Source organism: Haliotis cracherodii, unplaced genomic scaffold, assembly GCF_022045235.1.
Source record: "Haliotis cracherodii isolate W230 unplaced genomic scaffold, xgHalCrac1.p SCAF_12, whole genome shotgun sequence".
Taxonomy (NCBI): domain Eukaryota; kingdom Metazoa; phylum Mollusca; class Gastropoda; order Lepetellida; family Haliotidae; genus Haliotis; species Haliotis cracherodii.
Window position 1 is genome coordinate 2,815,763 of NW_027266267.1, and position 20,673 is coordinate 2,836,435.

A 20,673-nucleotide genomic window follows, 5' to 3' on the forward strand; every position below is an offset into this window, starting at 1 on the left:
ATTCCACCACAGAAGCCAAATCTTAAAGTTGTTTGATTCTTCGGTAGCATTTTCCATTAATGTTGCTCATGAAAGGTTCCTGAATACATTAATCAAGATTACGCTATCCGCATGGATGACCTATTCCTTCAAAGATATATCTAGATTGGTGACGCTAAGCCGGTGACCTGTACCAAAATCCGGACATACCAGTGAAACACTCACTCACTCACTCACTCACTCACTCACTCACAATGAATGTATCAATCTATCAATCTATCAATCTATCAATCTATCAATCTATAAATCAAACAATCAATCAAAATGGAAATCGAGTGACGGATGCTTGACTCATTGTAAGTCTTTGTACGCCATTGTATCGTTGCTAGTGGTACCAGTTACCGGTTTGGGCTAGACGAAGCATTGACGAAGCAAAGAGTTTAATCAGACGTCTCCTTGAGGGAGACTGGTATCACACCTGTCATCCCTGGCGATAAGAAATATGACATTGCGTACCAGGCCAGCAGTTAGACGTATCAACGTATAATCGTAAATTCTCCTCGGCGTAATATATATCTTGCACGTGTACGTAAACAGGATGTGTTTGGTAGGTTGAGCAGGAAGCACAAGTGAACGAAGGGATGGTATTTCAGATCACAAATGAAAGAGGACAGAAAGATTGTGACCCAAATTGAGTGACTGGTGGCCGTGTCGCACACACGACTTTTTATTAAATGTATCCTCGAGAGTCAGTAAGAAACTAGAAATAACTGCCTTTGTTCTGTAAATCTCACCAAGTTTCAGCTTTCGCCTCTTCCTTTGTGGAATGAGGTTTCATATTTGTAAAATGATCTCTGTTATCTGTCTGTACCAGCAACTTAACTGCCCTCACCCCCTGCAGTTTTCCCGTCCCATATTGCCAAGCAGGTGACCCACAAGAAGGAATACGACCCTCCCTCAGTCCAGACTCATGAGTTATACTGTGCCTAACACAATAAGTTGTGAATACGTAGCCTTGCTGTGGCCAAACATTTTGTAACAATTTGGCACACTTTGACATGTAAACAGCACATACTTTTTATTTCACAGTTGTATTTCATCGTAATCCGGTTAAGAATAGATTTACAGCAACCCATGCTTGCCGTTATAGGCGACTATGCTTGTCGTAAGAGGCGACTAAAGGGATCGGGTGGTCAGGCTCGCTGACTTGGTTGATGCATGTCATTGTATCTCAATTGCGTGGATCAGTGGTCGTGATATCAATCACTAGATTGTCTGGTCCAGACTCGATTATTTACAGACAACCGTCATATAACTGGAATATTGCTATGTGCGGCGTTACACAAAGAACAACAAAAACGGAAAAAAACGGATCCTACTTATTTTGTGGATACCATAACAATAAATCAAACCAATAGATCGTTTGAGCCAGCTAAATATAAAAAAAATTAGCCGATAGTCATATTTCCCTCTGTTGGTCCCACGTGAAATGTTCTTCATGAATACTGTAAATTATGAAATTAACGCAATAATAAGTCAGCACATTAATGCGAGTATAGAAGAACCCTGGCCTCAAATGCGTCATGACATTTATGAGAGTTGCCTTGCAAAAATAACTGTAGTCTCACAATTCAATAATGTAATATTGGCTGATAGATGTTCGACCGAATAATATAATTTGTTCAATCAACTGTTCATCTAATTTCCATTAATGTATGTTACATTGATAATATGTTCATGGGTTTCTTCTCTGAACGTATAGTGTTGAGGACTACTTCAGTTGAGGATAAGTAACATAACTAATGATGATATTATTTTGATATTATTGTCATTATTATTCCTTCAGATCATTAAAAAGAGTTATTATGTTTCACATTAAACATAGAGAAAGAGGTATGGATATTGTGGAGATTAATTTTTAGCATCGACATTATTAACATAATTCTTAAAGATATTATGTTTTGTTTATGGTCTAATGCCGCATTCAGCAACTTAAGGATATTACAACAAACATTCAGGTTCAGTTGTATTATTAAATTTGTTTTATTTGTCATATGTTACAGAGACCTTATAAAATAATATAAAAATGTATAGTCGCTATTCTTAAAAGTAAGCATATGTTAGATTTATCAACCGGAAATATTGCACACCAAAGGATAATTATATATCATGACACTATTCTATGTCGAAGTCAACTATATTTGTGTTTGCTATTGCTACATTATTGGTTATGACACGGATACGTCATGATAAAGCAATGAGAAATTGACATTTGATGATATAAGACAGCTACGCGATAAATCGCAAAGAACAAAGAAGAAGGAAGCGATATTTATTTCATGATCAAACCTTGTTCTATCATTTATGGAGATTCGAACATGCACTCGCAACTTGAGGACGTCGTAACTTTGATGTTATTTGTGAGAGGGAAGTGTCCAGTGAGTTGTTCCTTATAGATGTAGCAGGAGAAGGTAGATAAATGCAATGCCAGAACAATCGCATCAGAAAGTGAGAGGGAAATGTTAATCGGTATTGGGAGAAAAGGTACAGACGAGAAAATTGTGACAATATGCGGGAAAGACCAAATTCAAACCCTCCTATTTATAAAATGGATTTATCTGGCATGGCCGCGGTCGAACGTAATGTTGATATCTCATATAAGAAATAATCGAGTCGTGGTCGTTGTTTATCGTACAATAAACAACTCCCAGTCGCGGTTTGTTTCTTAATTACATGACCATATACCCTGACATTATATCACAGTTGATTATATCAGTTGACAAAAACGACATAAGCCGTTCCATCATCACAAGAAACCCTTGCCAAAAGTAGCGCCAACTGCACGATTCCGACAACACCAGGAGCATGCATGTTTCATTATTCACCTTATAAAATGATGACACTGGGTGCTCGCAAAAAGGCGAGCTCATCCCGATCCACTAGTGGCACCGGTTACAAACACATGAAAAGGAAAGCCAACTGTTCACCCGAAAAGGCACGGAAACACACGGTACAAGTCAAAATAGAGAATTGCATCAAACATCATTCTGGTCATTGATACGTCAAACCTGGATTTGCCAGCTACACGTCCTATACAAAGACCAAGCCAGGACCCCAATCCTTTAAGCCCGCCCAAACAACCCACTGAGCATGAAGCTTGCTTACATTTTCTCCTAACCTAAAGTAATCTATACTAGCTCTGAAGTAAATCGTATTTACCCGCACGAATCGCCTTATGTCATTTATTCCCGATAAACAGAGCATGCACACTTTCTGACAGTAATGTGGGGTAAGTCACGCACCAAACCTATGTTGCTCTTTGTTAGAGCCGAATTTAGGTATTTGTGGTTCATTGAGAATCCTTTTAATTGGAACTTTGTTAGGGTTTGTATGTGTGCATGGATGCATGTGTTTAGTATAATTATAAGATAAAACATTAGAAACAGCCAGCCCTTGCTGCCAGTGGCCGTTTCAGGCTATTTTCCCAGGGGTTGGTGACAGCAATAGTATAATGTTGCGGCTAAGACTTTAAAGTTAATTGTTTTGTGTGGAGTCTTAGAGGTCGTGACCTGATCAACAGCGATAAGCATCCCACAAGAATTTCAGATATATAGCTGGACGAATGAGTGTGAGAAAGAGAGAGAGAGTTTTAAGATACGAAAGAAGTAAGACATGTTTCTAAGAGAGTGTAAGAAGATTGTGTTAAGGGAATAGAGGACATACGGTTTTTCAACCTGTCCGAGCTACTGTCCGAGCCACTGTCCGACCTACTGTCCGAGCTACTGTCCGAGCTACTGTCTGAGCCACGGTACAAGCTATCCTGCATTTATCCTGCAACTGTGCTGCGACTGTTTATTATATTACGACTTATTCTTGGAGTGTGTGATATGTTATTCAATCATTGTGTGGATATTCACTGAATTTATGGAATTATGGTATATGGAATTTGTGAAGTTTGAAATTAAAGACAATATTAAAGTGCTGGATCGAGTTAAAACTTTGATATCCTCTATCTCCAATAATTAGATAATTTAAGAGTTCACATTAAAAGTTGAAAAACCCGTGAAAATCCGGATGTGAACCTAAGACTTGGACATAAAGAAGATTGTGTCTCCATTCGTGAATTGGCAACAGGATCCTGCAAAGTTCAAAACGGATTAACACAGATTGGATTAAGGACTCGAAGTCGAAGTAAGGTATTTTATTTTCTCAAGAAGTTGACATTGTGAAGTAAATGTGACTTTTATGGTCTTATCAAGGCGTGATAAAAGAACTTACGGGTAATAAGACTACCTGTTCGAGTATGGAAGTGTGAGTTTATTCAGAAACAGGCAAATACAGGAGGGATTATATTTCACCGGAATCGTGTATACACTGAATTGGATTTATCACATAGGATTACGGAATTCAAGAACTGTAAGTTACATCAAATATTGAAAGATTATTGGAACTGGTGTTGAATTGATTTGAAATCATGGCAAGTAGAACATTGAGTGATGCTGTTACGAGTGACAAAGAACTGATTCATGAACCTGTAAGAAATGCTAAATCAATAACTGAATCAAGATTAAGAAAACAGACTGAAAAGGGCCAAAATTATGTTTTGAACATGGCACAGGATAAAATGAAATTCTTATACAAGCAGGTTCCTTCAAAGATAAAGGACATTGAATACTTGATGAGCTCAAAAATGAATTTGAAGATTGGAAGGAATTATGTGACAAGTTTCAAGAATCGGCTAAAGCTTATCATGAAAAACTTCATAGCCAATCAGCTAAAGACGATGAAGCAACTTGGTTCCAATCAAAGCTATGCACCTTTTCGCAGTTTGAAAGAAATGTTACCTCCTTCATTAAACATTACAGTACGGGAGATGACATTAGACCAGAAGATAGCGTTTCTCAAGTTGGATTACCTAAGGGTTCTGTAATCTCCTCTGCCTCCTCTGCCAAAATGGAGATCCTGGCGAAAAGGGCCGAACTTATTGCCAGACAAAAATGTTTAGAACGAAGACACCAATTAGAAGAGGAAGAAAACAGATTAAAACAAAGACGAGAAAGATTAGAACTTGAGACAGAAGTAGAGATTGCCGATGCCCAGTATGAAATTTTTGACCAGTATGACCGAGAATCACACAGTTCTCGAAAACCAGAAAGTTCACTAAGGTCCTCCAAGCAAGTAAAGACCCGAAATAAAGATTTGAACCCAGAAGCTGAAGAATTTACCCCTATTCAGAGTACAAACCTACAGGTTGGAGTCCACAATTCAAAATTTGATGAAGTATGTAAGCAACAGAATGAGATAATCCAGCTAGTGGTAAAACACCAGAAACTGGCCACGCTACCCACTAGGAAGATCCCTGTGTTCAGTGGTGACCCACTACAGTTTAAGCCCTTCATACAAGCATTCGAGTATGGCATAGAAGATAAAACCATCAATCCAAAAGATAGGCTCTTTTACTTGGATCAGTACACCAACGGTGAACCGAATGACTTGGTTAGAAGCTGCCTATTCATGAACCCTGAAAGTGGCTATGAACAAGCCAGGTCACTGTTGGATAAGAAATTTGGGAACAAGTACAAGATAGCAACAGCTTACATGGACAAAGCATCGAAGTGGTCGGCTATTAAGTCAGAGGACAGCGAAGCACTCAACAGCTTTGCTTTGCTGTATGTGGAAATACCATGACCGATATCGACTATCTAAGAGAATTAGAACATCCAAAGAACATCAGAGAGTTGATCCAAAAGTTGCCATATAAGTTAAGAGAAAGATGGAGAACAGTTTCATTTAATATCTTGGAAAGGAGAAATGTCACCTTTGCGGACCTTGTTGGTTTCGTAGATAAACAAGCACAGATCTTGTCAAGCCCATTGTTTGGCAATATCATAGACATCCAAGTTCAAGCAAGACCAAAGATGAAAGAAGCGCCAAAGAGATATAAGAGCTTTGCTACCGACACATCAAATTCTGAATTAGGTCAAGAAACTGCCACCAGGGCAGCCTACCCAGTTCAACCAAAATTGATGACATCTGATAAGCCATCTGCAACTAGAGAAAGAACAGCCAACACATCTAGAGTATTCATCAAGCCATGCTGATTCTGCAATGAGGACCACACCATGGAAATGTGCAAGGGAATACAGTGTAAGACGTTGGATGAGAAGACTGACTTCTTAAGACCAAAGGGCTTACAATTTGAACATATGAGTCGCGAGTGCCCCAGCAGATTGACATGTCATGTCATATGTAAACTGAGACATGCAACCTGTTTTCATGACAACGGTAAGGACAGAGAAAAGAAAGAAGTAGACCAAACGAAGCCAAGGGTTGTCACAAACAACAGTTTGGCTACGAGTGAGAGCGGGGACCACAAAGACTTGAGCTACATGCCTGTGGTCCTTGTTAGGATTAAAGTCAACTCTGGTAACAGATATGTCAAAACATATGCCTTCCTTGACAACGGCAGTTCAGCAACCTTTTGTACCAGCAAGCTGGCAGAGGAGCTACAAGTCACTGGAAAGATGACAAACATAGTTGTCAGCACCATGACTCAAAGGAAAACTGTAAATACCTCCATCCTAACAAATTTAGAAGTTGATGACATTGATGGAAACAATTGGGTCAAGCTGCCTTTTGTCTTTACACAGGATGAAATGCCAATTTCCACAAGCACAGTCCCCAAAGAAAAGTTCATCCATCAATGGCCCCATCTACAGGACGTCACACTACCACCTATAGATGCGGAGATAGGACTCCTTATTGGCAACAATGTCCCAAGAGCAATGGAACTGTATGAGATAATCAACAGCAATGGTAACGGGCCTATGCAGTCAGAACCATTCTTGGATGGATTGTAAATGGGCTAGTACAGGAATCAGAATCTCCCAGTAAGATCTCAGTAAACAGGACTGATGTTCTTGGAGACGATAAATTGGATCTTCAGTTAATAGGATACTTCAACAGGGAGTTCAACGAGCGCATCAGTAATGATCAACCTGAGATGTCAAGAGACGACAAGCAATTCTTAGACATCATGAACTCCTCAAAGACACTGACAGGAGGACATTACCAGATGTCACTCCCATTCAAAGATGCCCAATTAGATTTGCCCAACAATAAAGGACAAGCTGAACAAAGAGCCATTTCACTTAAGAAGAAATTCAAGAAGAATGAAAACTTTTATGAAGACTACAAGGTATTCATGAAAGATCTCCTGGACAAAGACTATGCCCAGAAAGTACCAGAGAATAAGAAAGACCGCAAGGATGGAAATGTGTGGTATATACCACATCATGGTGTGTACCATCCAAAAAAGCCAGAGAAGATATGAGTTGTATTTGACTGTGCAGCAACCTTCAGAGGGAAATCTCTAAATGACCACCTCCTACAGGGGCCGGATCTAACCAATACCCTACTGGGAGTGCTCCTGAGATTTCATCAAGAACCAATAGCTCTGATGGCAGACATCGAAGCTATGTTTTATCAGGTTAGAGTTGAACCAGACGACTATGATGTTCTGCGGTTCCTATGGTGGCCCAATGGAAACTTGGAGGAAGAATTACAAGAATATCAGATGAAAGTGCACTTATTTGGCGCTGTCTCATCACCAAGTTGTGCCAACTTTGCCTTGAAAGAAACAGCGAAGGACAACATGGACTTGTTTGGCAAGGAAGTGGTTCATGCTGTTGAAAAGAGTTTCTACGTGTATGACTGTCTTACTTCAGTCCAATCTGAGAAAATGGCCATTGAAATGTCACATAAGCTGAGAGAAATCTGTAAGAAGGGTGGATTTCGCTTGACAAAATGGATAAGTAACAGCAGAGCTGCGATAGAATCAATCCCAGGAGAGGAGCGAGCCAAAGAAGTTAAAAACTTGGACATGGATGATGCTTTACCAATTGAGAGGGCATTAGGTGTACACTGGTGCGTCGAATCAGATACATTTAAATTCCGGATTGCAGTCAAAGACAAACCAGTAATGAGAAGAGGAATACTGTCAACTGTCAGCTCCATCTATGATCCATTGGGATTTGCAGGCCCTTATGTCCTCAAAGCAAAGGGGATTCTACAAGACCTCTGCAGACTTAAGATAGGATGGGATGATGTAATCCCCGTTCCCTTGCAGAAGGACTGGACCAAATGGTTGTCGGAACTACGCAGGCTTGAGGAAATGGTGATTAGAAGATGCATTCAACCAAATGATAGTAATCAGAAGATGGTATCTCAAATACATCATTTTTCGGATGCCAGTGAAACAGGTTATGGAACTGTTTCTTACCTAAGACAAGTCAGTAGCACTGGTCAAATTCATTGTGCATTTCTCATCAGCAAATCAAGCGTTGCCCCACTTAAGCAGATCACGATACCAAGAATGGAGCTAACAGCTGCTACTCTAGCAATACGGGTAGACAGTATGCTCAAACGAGAGCTGGAAATGCCAATTGACCAAACTTACTTTTGGTCAGACAGTATGTCAGTTTTAAGATACATCGCCAATGATTCAAAGCGATTCCATACTTTTGTGGCAAATAGGCTGTCAGTAATTCATGAAGGCTCAAGCCCATCTCAATGGAAGTATGTGGACACTCAGAACAATCCTGCTGATGAAGCATCTCGAGGACTGTCAATAGATGCATTTCTGAAAGATACCAGATGGCTCTCTGGACCAAAGTTCCTGTGGGAAGATGAAGAAATGTGGCCTCAACAGACACACCTTTTGACAGATATTCCCAAGAAAGACGTTGAATTAAAGAAGGTTGCCTGAGTCAACTTGATAGACTACAGCAAGCCATGTAAGGAAATAGACAGCCTTATCAGTCACTATTCTGACTGGTTTGCACTGAAGAAGGCTATCGCATGGGTGCTCAGGATACGGGAAGTACTCCTGGATCGCAGTCAAAAGAAGAAGGCAGGCTTAGCACCTCAGCAAAACATGCCTGTAGTGTTGACTGTGAAAGACTTAGAAAATGCAGAGAAAGACATTGTTTGCTATGTTCAACAGCAAGACTTTTCAAGTGAACTTGAAAGACTTAATTCAAACAAAGAGCTTGATTTGAACAAAGGTAGTCCAATCTCCAAGCTTGATCCATTTGTAGAAAATGGTGTGCTTAGGGTGGGTGGAAGACTAAGTCGCGCTAACATGCCCGAAAGCTCCAAACACCCAGTGATTCTACCAAAGAAATCCCATGTCTCGGAACTGATAATTCGCCATGTTCATCGTGAATGTGGGCATTCAAGCAGAAACTTTGTACTTTCAAAATTGTTTGAGAAATATTGGATTATCAAAGCCAATGCAACAGTGAGGCAAGAAATACACAGATGTGTAACTTGCCGACGCAATCAAGTTGTAGCAGGTAAGCAAAAGATGGCTGACTTGCCAGCTCAACGTGTGACTCCTGATGAACCTCCTTTTACCTTTGTTGGAGTGGATTACTTTGGTCCATTTGATGTAAAACGTGGACGAAAGCATGAAAAAAGGTATGGAGTTTTGTTCACGTGCCTCACAACGCGTGCTGTGCACATAGAAGTGGCGTATAGCTTAGACACTGACTCTTGTATTAATGCATTGCGCCGTTTCATGGCTAGAAGAGGTCAAGTCAAAGTCATCAGATCAGATAATGGTACAAACTTTGTTGGAAGTGAGCGTGAGCTCAGAGAAGAGTTAGAGAACTGGAACAAATGTCAGATTCATCAAGAGATGTTACAAAGAAATGTTGAATGGACAATCAATCCTCCTGCTTGTTCCCACCATGGCGGCGTGTGGGAGAGACAAATCAGAACCGTGAGAAAAGTGTTGAGATCTCTGGTAAGAGAACAAACGTTAGATGATGAAACTTTGCGAACTGTGTTGTGTGAGGTAGAGGCTATTATCAATAATAGACCTATCTCCAGAGCATCAAGTGATCCAAATGATTTGGAAGCCCTCACTCCAAATCACTTGTTGCTCTTGAAAAGAAAACCAAATTTGCCACCAGGTATGTTTGGTATGGATGGTCATTATCCAAGACGGAGGTGGCGTCAAGTGCAGTACATGGCAGATCTGTTTTGGAAGAGATGGTTAAGAGAGTACCTGCCATTACTACAGGAGCGACAGAAATGGGTGAAGCTTAGAAGAAATTTGAAGATTGGTGACATTGTGCTCATAGTGGACAATACTGCACCTAGAAACTCTTGGTCGATGGGCAAGGTTGTGAAGCTTATGCCCGACAGAAAGGGTGTTGTAAGACGGGTTGAGGTGAAAACCCAGACAAAGGTTTTGGACAGACCTATTAGCAAGCTATGTTTGCTTCTAGAGAGTGACACTTAAGCTGTGTTTTGAGATTGTGTGATGTGGACAATGAACATTGTCATTGTGACAATGAACTGTCTTGATGTTAAGATAAATGGCATTGATCAATATTGTATGTTTACTACATTCATGCATAATGTAAAAGACTAAGATTTAAATAAGACAAACAGGATTATCATTATGTTATAGAATGTAGTTATGCAGCTAATTACAGTTGCTTGGGAAGACATTGCTGTACATTCAAAATTCGCTCTGTCCATGAGTTCTTGGTAATTGTTATAGTCAAATACAAGTAACAATTAGGGGCCGGAATGTTAGAGCCGAATTTAGGTATTTGTGGTTCATTGAGAATCCTTTTAATTGGAACTTTGTTAGGGTTTGTATGTGTGCATGGATGCATGTGTTTAGTATAATTATAAGATAAAACATTAGAAACAACCAGCCCTTGCTGCCAGTGGCCGTTTCAGGCTATTTTCCCAGGGGTTGGTGACAGCAATAGTATAATGTTGCGGCTAAGACTTTAAAGTTAATTGTTTTGTGTGGAGTCTTAGAGGTCGTGACCTGATCAACAGCGATAAGCATCCCACAAGAATTTCAGATATATAGCTGGACGAATGAGTGTGAGAAAGAGAGAGAGAGTTTTAAGATACGACAGAAGTAAGACATGTTTCTAAGAGAGTGTAAGAAGAATGTGTTAAGGGAATAGAGGACATACGGTTTTTCAACCTGTCCGAGTTACTGTCCGACCTACTGTCCGAGCTACTGTCCGAGCTACTGTCCGAGCTACTGTCCGAGCTACTGTCTGAGCCACGGTACAAGCTATCCTGCATTTATCCTGCAACTGTGCTGCGACTGTTTATTATATTACGACTTATTCTTGGAGTGTGTGATATGTTATTCAATCATTGTGTGGATATTCACTGAATTTATGGAATTATGGTATATGGAATTTGTGAAGTTTGAAATTAAAGACAATATTAAAGTGCTGGATCGAGTTGAAACTTTGATATCCTCTATCTCCAATAATTAGATAATTTAAGAGTTCACACTCTTACTTAAAACATTATTGGGCTAACAAGATACGTATATTAAAGTGCCATGCTTTTCTGATGCGCTATCATTCTAATTCGAAATAATGACATAAATAGTTACCACTCACCCTTCAATATTTTTCAAGGTCGGGTTAATCACAAACATATTTGAATATATACCACATCTATACTTACATGTACTTATCTTTATACTTTAAAGAATAAGTGTGTCTGTCATGCAGACCACGAAACAAATATGTCAAATACAGACCAAAATTTGGCAAAATGAAGAAAGTCTCTTGGCTCCTTTTTGTTATATTTTACAACTATTGTTTAAGAACTGTTTTTTTCTGTAAAATATGTTCATTTCAGAGATTAGATGTTATTCTAGCATCAGGTCTGTGGTACGTTCACTGCATCAGCGTTGACATAAAAACGATTTTTACATATATAAATACATACAGAGGAAATGCTTGGCATTTATCTTTTAAGGAAGAATGTGGGACTTGCTTAATACATATGTATGTGGACATATATGTATGTACATTTAGATGAATATAGATAGACCTCCTTATAGATAGTGATCGTAGATGATTGTAGAACGTGCACGAAGAAAATGGAATAGTTATGTGAGTAATTGGGCAAATACCAAGTTTAGCAATATTCAGCCATGTTGCGATATTAGTTTCCAACATACAAGACGGACCATGAAATTATGACTTGAATTTGGACCTGGCTTTCTGGTGTGATGTAACGCCCCATAATATAATGTAGAAAAAGAGCTTAAAGCACGAATAAAGATGACGAGATGAAACTTATGTATACATCTGGGCATATATTTGCGTAGTATTACTACGTTAATTCATCAGTATATATGTATTTTGGGCAAAGGATATTGTAGATCGACGCTTACATGCGCATATAACCTATTCACCAGTGCTGTAATATTTAATTCATTCGTCTTTTGATACATATAGATAGGAACATGGATAGTCTGTCTGAAGAAATATAGACATGCATGGGATCTTTTGGATAGTTGTACTTCACGGTTAGACAAACGCTTAGTCCCTGAAAATACGTTATTTTGGTTAAAACGAGAAACTATATTTAGATTTAAAAGGAGCCTAAGTGAGATGGAAATTTCAGCCTGAACCCGTTGAACATCAAGCTTGAAGCTATAAGCATTGCAGTAAGGCCTGGGCGGAAGGGAAAATAATATGGTTCAGGGACTGTGAGACAAACTACATCACGGTTTGTATCTCCGTCATGATTTTTAGAGCTACGAAATTAGAGCCATCTGAGACAGCCACTCGACACCTGTTTGCACCCATCAGATACCAGTAACTACTGTCACTACTCCTCTCTCCAAACGAAAAAAAACCCGAAAAATATTGGAAGTGTATATTTTGAATCCTTCTAATTTACTATTTAGATACATGATTTAACTTAAAAGTAAGTATATAGATATCTGTGATGCTAGTACTGTTTTGTCGCCATTGTGTAGCTATTGTCGAGTTATTATGAATATCAAATACATGTCTTGAATATAGACTTGTAAAAGAGTTCATCAAAGAACCATATGCAGCCATTTAATTGGCGTGAATGGATATATTATCATTAGATGAGAAGATCTGTTTCAGAATTACCTCAGTAAGTCAATTACAATGACAGAGCGTCGTAATACATTTACATCAAGTACAATACGTCAAAATGGCCGACACGATAAACGTGACGGGAGATATTTCCGTTAATTAACCTGTGGCTATTTCAAGCCTTTGTCATCACTGATCAATTGGCCGATCGTTGAAAGGTGATTGTAAAGATGTGTCAAATAGATACTAAGGTAAATTCATAGATTGCTATAGATTGTCACTACGATAGTTTCGATGTTTTTTTCGTTTGTTTTTTCTCTGGGATGGGTTGTAGCGAGGGTATCCTTAAACGGGCATGCAACCACGCTCCTGTATGAATTCGTACCAGGGAATTCCAAGGGTTTTCTCCAGGAATGTGGAAGTAGTCAGTGTTTACGCCATTTCAAGAATACAGTCACGTGAAGAACGTTATGTGACCGACCTCTCGTCCTAGCCGTATATCTTGTAAACTTCACATTAAAAAATTAGCTATTATTATAACCAAATGAAACACAACCCATTATCTGATAGGGGTAACTGTTCATAGCCGAGGGATATGTTATCACAATAAACTTGGTAACAGTTGAGGAAGTAAGGGGTACAGCAATGAGACTACAGATCATGAGACTACAGATCAGTGAGGAAGTAAGGGGTACAGCAATGAGGCTATAGATCAGTGAGGAAGTAAGTGGTACAGCAATGAGGCTATAAGTCAGTGAGGAAGTAAGTGTTACGGCAATGAGGCTATAGATCAGTGAGGAAGTAAGTGGTACAGCAATGAGGCTATAAGTCAGTGAGGAAGTAAGTGTTACGGCAATGAGGCTATAGATCAGTGAGGAAGTAAGGGGTACAGCAATGAGGCTATAGATCAGTGTGGAAGTTAGGGGTAGGCAATGAGGCTATAGATCAGTAAGGAAGTAAGGGGTACAGATTGAGGCTATAGATCAGTGTGGAAGTAAGGGTTACAGAATGAGGCTATAGATCAGCGAGGAAGTAAGGGGTACAGCAATGAGGCTATAGATCAGTGAGGAAGTAAGGGGTAAGGAATGAGGCTATAGATCAGTGAGGAAGAAAGGGGTACAGCAATGAGGCTATAGATCAGTGTGGAAGTAAGGGGTACAGCAATGAGACTATAGATCATTGAGGAAGTAAGTGTTACAGCAATGAGGCTATAGATCAGTGAGGAAGTAAAGGGTACAGCAATGAGGATATAGATCAGTGAGGAAGTAAGGGGTACAGCAATGAGGCTATAGATCAGTTAGGAAGTAAGTGTTACAGCAATGAGGATATAGATCAGTGAGGAAGTAAGAGGTACAGCAATGAGGCTATAGATCAGTAAGGAAGTAAGTGGTACAGCAATGAGGCTATAGATCAGTGAGGAAAAAAGGGATACAGCAATGAGGCTATAGATCAGTGAGGAAGTAAGGTGTACAGCAATGAGGCTATAGATCAGTGAGGAAGTAAGGGGTACAGCAATGAGGCTATAGATCAGTGAGGAAGTAAGGGGTACAGCAATGAGGCTATAGATCAGTTAGGAAGTAAGGGGTACAGCAATGAGGCTATAGAGCAGGGAGGAATCAAGGTGTACAGCAATGAGGGTAAAGATCAGTGAGGAAGTAAGGGGTACAGCAATGAGGCTTTAGATCAGTAAGGAAGTAAGGGGTACAGCAATGAGGCTGTAGATCAGTAAGGAAGTAAGGATACAGCAATGAGGCTATAGATCAGGGAGGAAGCAAGGGGTACAACAATGAGGCTATAGATCAGTGAGGAATTAAATGGTACAGCAGGATTTTGGTTACAGTCTGTGGGTGATTCAGTGATTTGAAATGCGAAGTGATCAGTTGCCCAGACTTGAGCAGGTGTGAGCAGGTGTTTATCACACATGCGCCGTCACGGGCACGCCTATCACACGACCAGGCACGCTCAGGTGTCTGAAACGCTTAAGTGCATAGCTTCTGTTGAGAAAAAAGTACGTGAATCACTTGCATGCATCCGTATCAGCTTACACAGCTTGCCGGCCGTATCTGTACATCAGTAGCGACACCTCCACCTCGTGGTGGAATAGGTGCACATCGATACTCAACCCCCCACGTACTGTAGAGGATTAACGTCGCGTCCAACATTATTGAACTTATGTAGCGACGTGCATGCATGAGTGTGTGTGTGTGTGTGTGTGTGTGTGTGTGTGTGTGTGTGTGGCTGTTTGTACTTGTCCAGAATAATGCCGATTTTATAGTGCTAGTCTACTAAGATACCATGTCTCAGTAAAACATTAATACCCTACTTAGAAACAGTATAATGACTCCGAACTGATCCGGCCCTTAATTTCGAGCGTCAGGCAGGATAACAACAAGTACCAGCTTTTAACGTCTTTTTGGACGCGGCCGGGGTTCGAACCCCTGACCTTTCGCTGTCCGGGCGGACGCTCTACCACTATACCACGGAGGCGGCCCCTACAGTATAACACATGACACGCAGTACGTCACACAGATATACAGGTTTTTTGCACTGATCACAGTATCTTTGGTCTTGTAGAGATAGGGAACAACTGCACCAAGGAAAGCATAGAGACTATGTTCCCCGAGTACAGTGTCTATGTTCCCCGAGTACAGTGTCTATGTTCCCCGAGTGCAGTGTCTATGTTCCCCGAGTACAGTGTCTATGTTCCCCGAGTGCAGTGTCTATGTTCCCCGAGTACAGTGTCTATGTTCCCCGAGTACAGTGTCTATGTTCCCCGAGTACAGTGTCTATGTTCCCCGAGTACAGTGTCTATGTTCCCCGAGTACAGTGTCTATGTTCCCCGAGTACAGTGTCTATGTTCCCCGAGTACAGTGTCTATGTTCCCCGAGTACAGTGTCTATGTTCCCCGAGTGCAGTGTCTATGTTCCCCGAGTACAGTGTCTATGTTCCCCGAGTGCAGTGTCTATGTTCCCCGAGAACAGTGTCTATGTTCCCCGAGTACAGTGTCTATGTTCCCCGAGTGCAGTGTCTATGTTCCCCGAGTACAGTGTCTATGTTCCCCGAGTGCAGTGTCTACAGTGTCTATGTTCCCCGAGTACAGTGTCTATGTTCCCCGAGTACAGTGTCTATGTTCCCCGAGTACAGTGTCTATGTTCCCCGAGTGCAGTGTCTATGTTCCCCGAGTACAGTGTCTATGTTCCCCGAGTACAGTGTCTATGTTCCCCGAGTACAGTGTCTATGTTCCCCGAGTACAGTGTCTATGTTCCCCGAGTACAGTGTCTATGTTCCCCGAGTACAGTGTCTATGTTCCCCGAGTACAGTGTCTATGTTCCCCGAGTACAGTGTCTATGTTCCCCGAGTGCAGTGACTATGTTCCCCGAGTACAGTGTCTATGTTCCCCGAGTGCAGTGTCTATGTTCCCCGAGAACAGTGTCTATGTTCCCCGAGTACAGTGTCTATGTTCCCCGAGTGCAGTGTCTATGTTCCCCGAGTACAGTGTCTATGTTCCCCGAGTGCAGTGTCTACAGTGTCTATGTTCCCCGAGTGCAGTGTCTATGTTCCCCGAGTACAGTGTCTATGTTCCCCGAGTACAGTGTCTATGTTCCCCGAGTACAGTGTCTATGTTCCCCGAGTACAGTGTCTATGTTCCCCGAGTGCAGTGTCTATGTTCCCCGAGTACAGTGTCTATGTTCCCCGAGTACAGTGTCTATGTTCCCCGAGTACAGTGTCTATGTTCCCCGAGTACAGAGTATATGTTCCCCGAGTACAGTGTCTATGTTCCCCGAGTACAGTGTCTATGTTCCCCGAGTACAGTGTCTATGTTCCCCGAGTGCAGTGTCTATGTTCCCGAGTACAGTGTCTATGTTCCCCGAGTGCAGTGTCTATGTTCCCCGAGTACAGTGTCTATGTTCCCCGAGTGCAGTGTCTATGTTCCCCGAGTACAGTGTCTATGTTCCCCGAGTACAGTGTCTATGTTCCCCGAGTACAGTGTCTATGTTCCCCGAGTACAGTGTTTATGTTCCCCGAGTACAGTGTCTATGTTCCCCGAGTACAGTGTCTATGTTCCCCGAGTACAGTGTCTATGTTCCCCGAGTACAGTGTCTATGTTCCCCGAGTACAGTGTCTATGTTCCCCGAGTACAGTGTCTACACGAGCTACAGAGAGTATAACTACCGAGGGGGCGTGTCTGCGTGTGTTCCAACTTCACTGTTACATAGTCTGCCCCGTGTTATCACTGACTACACACACATGGTATTTAATTTCTGTTATTTGATAAGAATATATTTAATCTCACACGTATTTTACTTATTGGTTTGGATATATCCATCCTGTAAATTCTTCAGTAATGACTGACAATAGAATCCATAAGGGTATAGAGTACTGAGATAAAAGCAGTGTTATATGAACATCCAGATTGCGAAATTATTCCTCCTGGTGACTATAATGCACGGTGTGGTAATCTGATTTTATTATCGACGACTACAGATTTATTACATGCTTAGACGACATGGAATATGTATCGGACGTTTGCTCAACTATGCTCAACCAGCTTTTTTGACAACATTTCTACTTTACCAGACATACTCGCTTTGAATCAGATCACTTTCCTATCATACTATCCCTCCATAGATGTGATAGACAGGTCGATAATGCTAATGAAATGCATGTAAATAATATTCCTAGATATACATGGAGAAATGAAATATGTGATGCATTTAAACATAGTGTTTCTGAGTCATTGTCTGCTCTTGACAAGGATGAGTTGATGCAGGTATTGTCTTTGAATGTTGATTTAGCTGTTGAAGCTTTCACCAATGCTGTAAATAATGGTTCTATTTCATGTGGATTACTTTCTAGAGCTAGAAAATCAAAACGTACGTCTGGAGAAAAATGTTACGATAAAGGCGGTGAGGATATGAAGACTAAAAAGTTTAATGTATTAGACAAGGTTAGAGTTACTGATTATAAGGGCATTCTCTCTAGATAGTCTCGTTAAGGAATAGTTACAGGTCTTTATACTGGAAGAAGAGAAGAGAATACGAAGAGACTTGTGTTCGTGAACTTGTAGACAGTAGTGGAGATAGTAAAACATTCTGGAAAAAGATATGTGCATTGACAAACAAGACAAGTTGTAATCCTGTTTCCAATAAGATTTGCCAAGAAGATTGGTGTGGTTATTTTAAGAATAGTTGAAACCATACTTGTATACTTGTGGACTCGAATATCATTGAGCAGGTAGATTATGTTATTAATAACCACAATTAACAATTGTGTGATTATCTGTACTGATGATGACTTAAATAATATTCTTAATGATGATATTACACAGGAAGAGATCGAATCATCCATAAAAGATCTGAAGAAGGGTAAAACTGCAGGACCAGATGGTATTAAGGCTGAGATGATCCAATGTTGCAGTGTTAGTTATGTATAATATTTGGTCAACGGGTAATTTTCCTTCCGAATGGGCTGAGAGTGTTATTGTACAGCTCCATAAAAAGGAAGCTTCGACTGTGTTAATAATTATGAGGGATATCTGTGATGGATATTTTTGGGAAGTTATTCTCCTCTTTTCTAAATGCGCATTTTAAACGTCGTTTTTTTCTGATCACTTTAACATTATACCTGAGGCGCAGGCAGGATTTAGGAAAGGTTACTGCACAATGGATAATATTTTCACTTTGCAATGCCTTGTACAAAAGTATTCATCTAAGAGTGGCGGACGTTTTACTGTATATATGTAGACTTCCAGAAAACATTTGATTTTGTTAATTTGAAATTACTTTGGTATTCAATAATGAATAAAGGCGTTCATGGTAAATTATTCTCTGTACTGAGAAATCTGTATTGAAATAGATAAGCAGGTGTAAGAGTTTCCAACACTACTACTACTGATTATTTTGATGGTTTTATTTAGTGGAGTCAGACAAGGTTGTGTTATCAGACCACTTTTATTTGCAATGTTTATTTCAGAATTTCAATCCATGATGGAAGATGCAGATGTAAGATGTATATTCACAGGTGTAGACTATTTGGAACTACTGTTATTATTGTATGCTGATGATTTATGTATTTGTATGACAGTGTTATTGGTTTGCAAAGAAAGATTTATGTACATGTTGTACATCATGAGGCTTTCAGATAAATATGGATAAGACAGAAATATTAGTTTTTCGAAATGGGGGCAATTAACTACATCATGAGAAGAGGTTATTTGATGGAGAGCTACTAAAGACATCACTTTATTATGATTTGTTTAGGTATTATGTTTTGCTACTAGGTTGTCATGGACAGTGTGTACAAATACTCTCGTTTCAAAAGCCAGTAAAGCTCTGTTTGTTATAAAGCAATTACAGCATAAATACCCAAATATTCCTGTCAATATGTTATCTAAGTTGTTTGATTGTAAAATAAAACCTATTTTGGTTGTGGGGGGCGGAGGTGTGGGGCTTCCAAGAAAGAGCTGTTTTTGAAAGATTTCATAATATTTTTTTGTAAATATGTATTGGGTGTTGGTACACATGTACCGAGTAGTGCAGCTTTAGCCGACTGCCGTAGACATGTACTTTATATAGTTTACTACCAAACATGTGTAAAGTACTGGTGTAAATTGTTAGGAACGTCAGATGATCGTTATCTAAGATAATGTTACCTACTTATTAAGAAGTGAGATTCAACAGGAAGGCAGGCATGGACATCCTGTGTAAGATTGTTGTTATACACGTATGGTCTCGGATATGCATGGGTAAGTCAAGATATTGGAGATAGTTCATATTTTCTGTCGATGTTCAGACAGAGATTAGAAGATTGTGAAAAACGGAATATTTTTAGTATTATCAATGATTCAAACGACTTGTACATTATAAGAATATTAAGTCATTGCTGACTGTTGAATATTATGTGACAAACATCAATGTTAGGGATTAAGAAGATGTATAAGTTTGCTGAGATTGTATGAACTGCCGTTGCGCTGTAATATCAGATGTAAAGAAGCTATAACTGTTAACCGAATTTGTAGGATGTGTAGTACTAATAACACTGAATATGAACTCCATTTCATATTTGATTGCGAGGCATATGTATTGTTGAGAAATAAGTACATGTTGCATATGGCATATGTCATCAAACATTTGTTAATTTCACAAATTACTGACTTCTAATGATGATGGTTTGCACGGAGATACCGGAAGATCTGAATTCAGTAATGTTTTTTAATATATTTTTTTATTTTTTTAATCATTTTACATTTATTTGATAAAGTGTGACATTCCAGTACATAGTTGATTATTCATCTAAATAGATGATGGCACGTTGACCAAAATTTATAGAATAGGCCAATGTCACACTCAATAATCGCTGAACATTTAGTATGGTTTTAGTAGTTTCTTATTTCGTTCTGAAAGACTTGAAATGACGGAAGTCTCTTATTCAACTTACTTTTAAATGTAAGATCTTTTGTTATTAAAAAGATGATATGTAGAGGGCCATTGCGCTTTTCTGGAAAACCAATCATCACATGTTTATTTGTAATTTCGATTTGGATGTTAGGCTTTTGAAGTAGCCAAACTTCAAGTTGACGCCAGATTTGATGAACCATATTACAGGACCAGAAAAGATGAATTGGGGTCTCGATATCAACTGAACAAAAACTGCAATTTCGACTTTCAACATAACCTAATTTACACAAGAGAACATTAGTCGGAAGTATATGATGAAGTATTTTGTATTGGAGCCATTGCAGTTTAGTGTCTCTCGTGCATTCTATTGTATTGGGACCAAT

At 39.8% G+C, this 20,673-nt stretch overlaps 3 protein-coding genes across 3 annotated transcripts; all 3 read left to right on the forward strand.

Annotated features, from left to right (window-relative positions):
* The first annotated feature begins 4,932 nt into the window (after positions 1 to 4,932).
* LOC139458072 (uncharacterized) lies at positions 4,933 to 5,667 on the forward strand. Its single transcript, XM_071239380.1, has one exon. The coding sequence runs from the start codon at positions 4,933 to 4,935 to the stop codon at positions 5,665 to 5,667; it is 735 nt and encodes a 244-aa protein (XP_071095481.1).
* A 1,315-nt stretch (positions 5,668 to 6,982) lies between these two features.
* LOC139458073 (uncharacterized) lies at positions 6,983 to 7,312 on the forward strand. Its single transcript, XM_071239383.1, has one exon. The coding sequence runs from the start codon at positions 6,983 to 6,985 to the stop codon at positions 7,310 to 7,312; it is 330 nt and encodes a 109-aa protein (XP_071095484.1).
* Positions 7,313 to 7,438: 126 nt separating this feature from the next.
* Positions 7,439 to 8,746, forward strand: LOC139458074 (uncharacterized). Its single transcript, XM_071239384.1, has one exon. The coding sequence runs from the start codon at positions 7,439 to 7,441 to the stop codon at positions 8,744 to 8,746; it is 1,308 nt and encodes a 435-aa protein (XP_071095485.1).
* Positions 8,747 to 20,673: the final 11,927 nt, after the last annotated feature.

What these genes read in the sequence shown, in the direction of transcription:
- LOC139458074 (XM_071239384.1), top strand. Translation starts at nt 7,439, where the DNA reads ATGGCAGACATCGAAGCTATGTTTTATCAGGTTAGAGTTGAACCAGAC.
- LOC139458073 (XM_071239383.1), top strand. Translation starts at nt 6,983, where the DNA reads ATGTCAAGAGACGACAAGCAATTCTTAGACATCATGAACTCCTCAAAG.
- LOC139458072 (XM_071239380.1), top strand. Translation starts at nt 4,933, where the DNA reads ATGGAGATCCTGGCGAAAAGGGCCGAACTTATTGCCAGACAAAAATGT.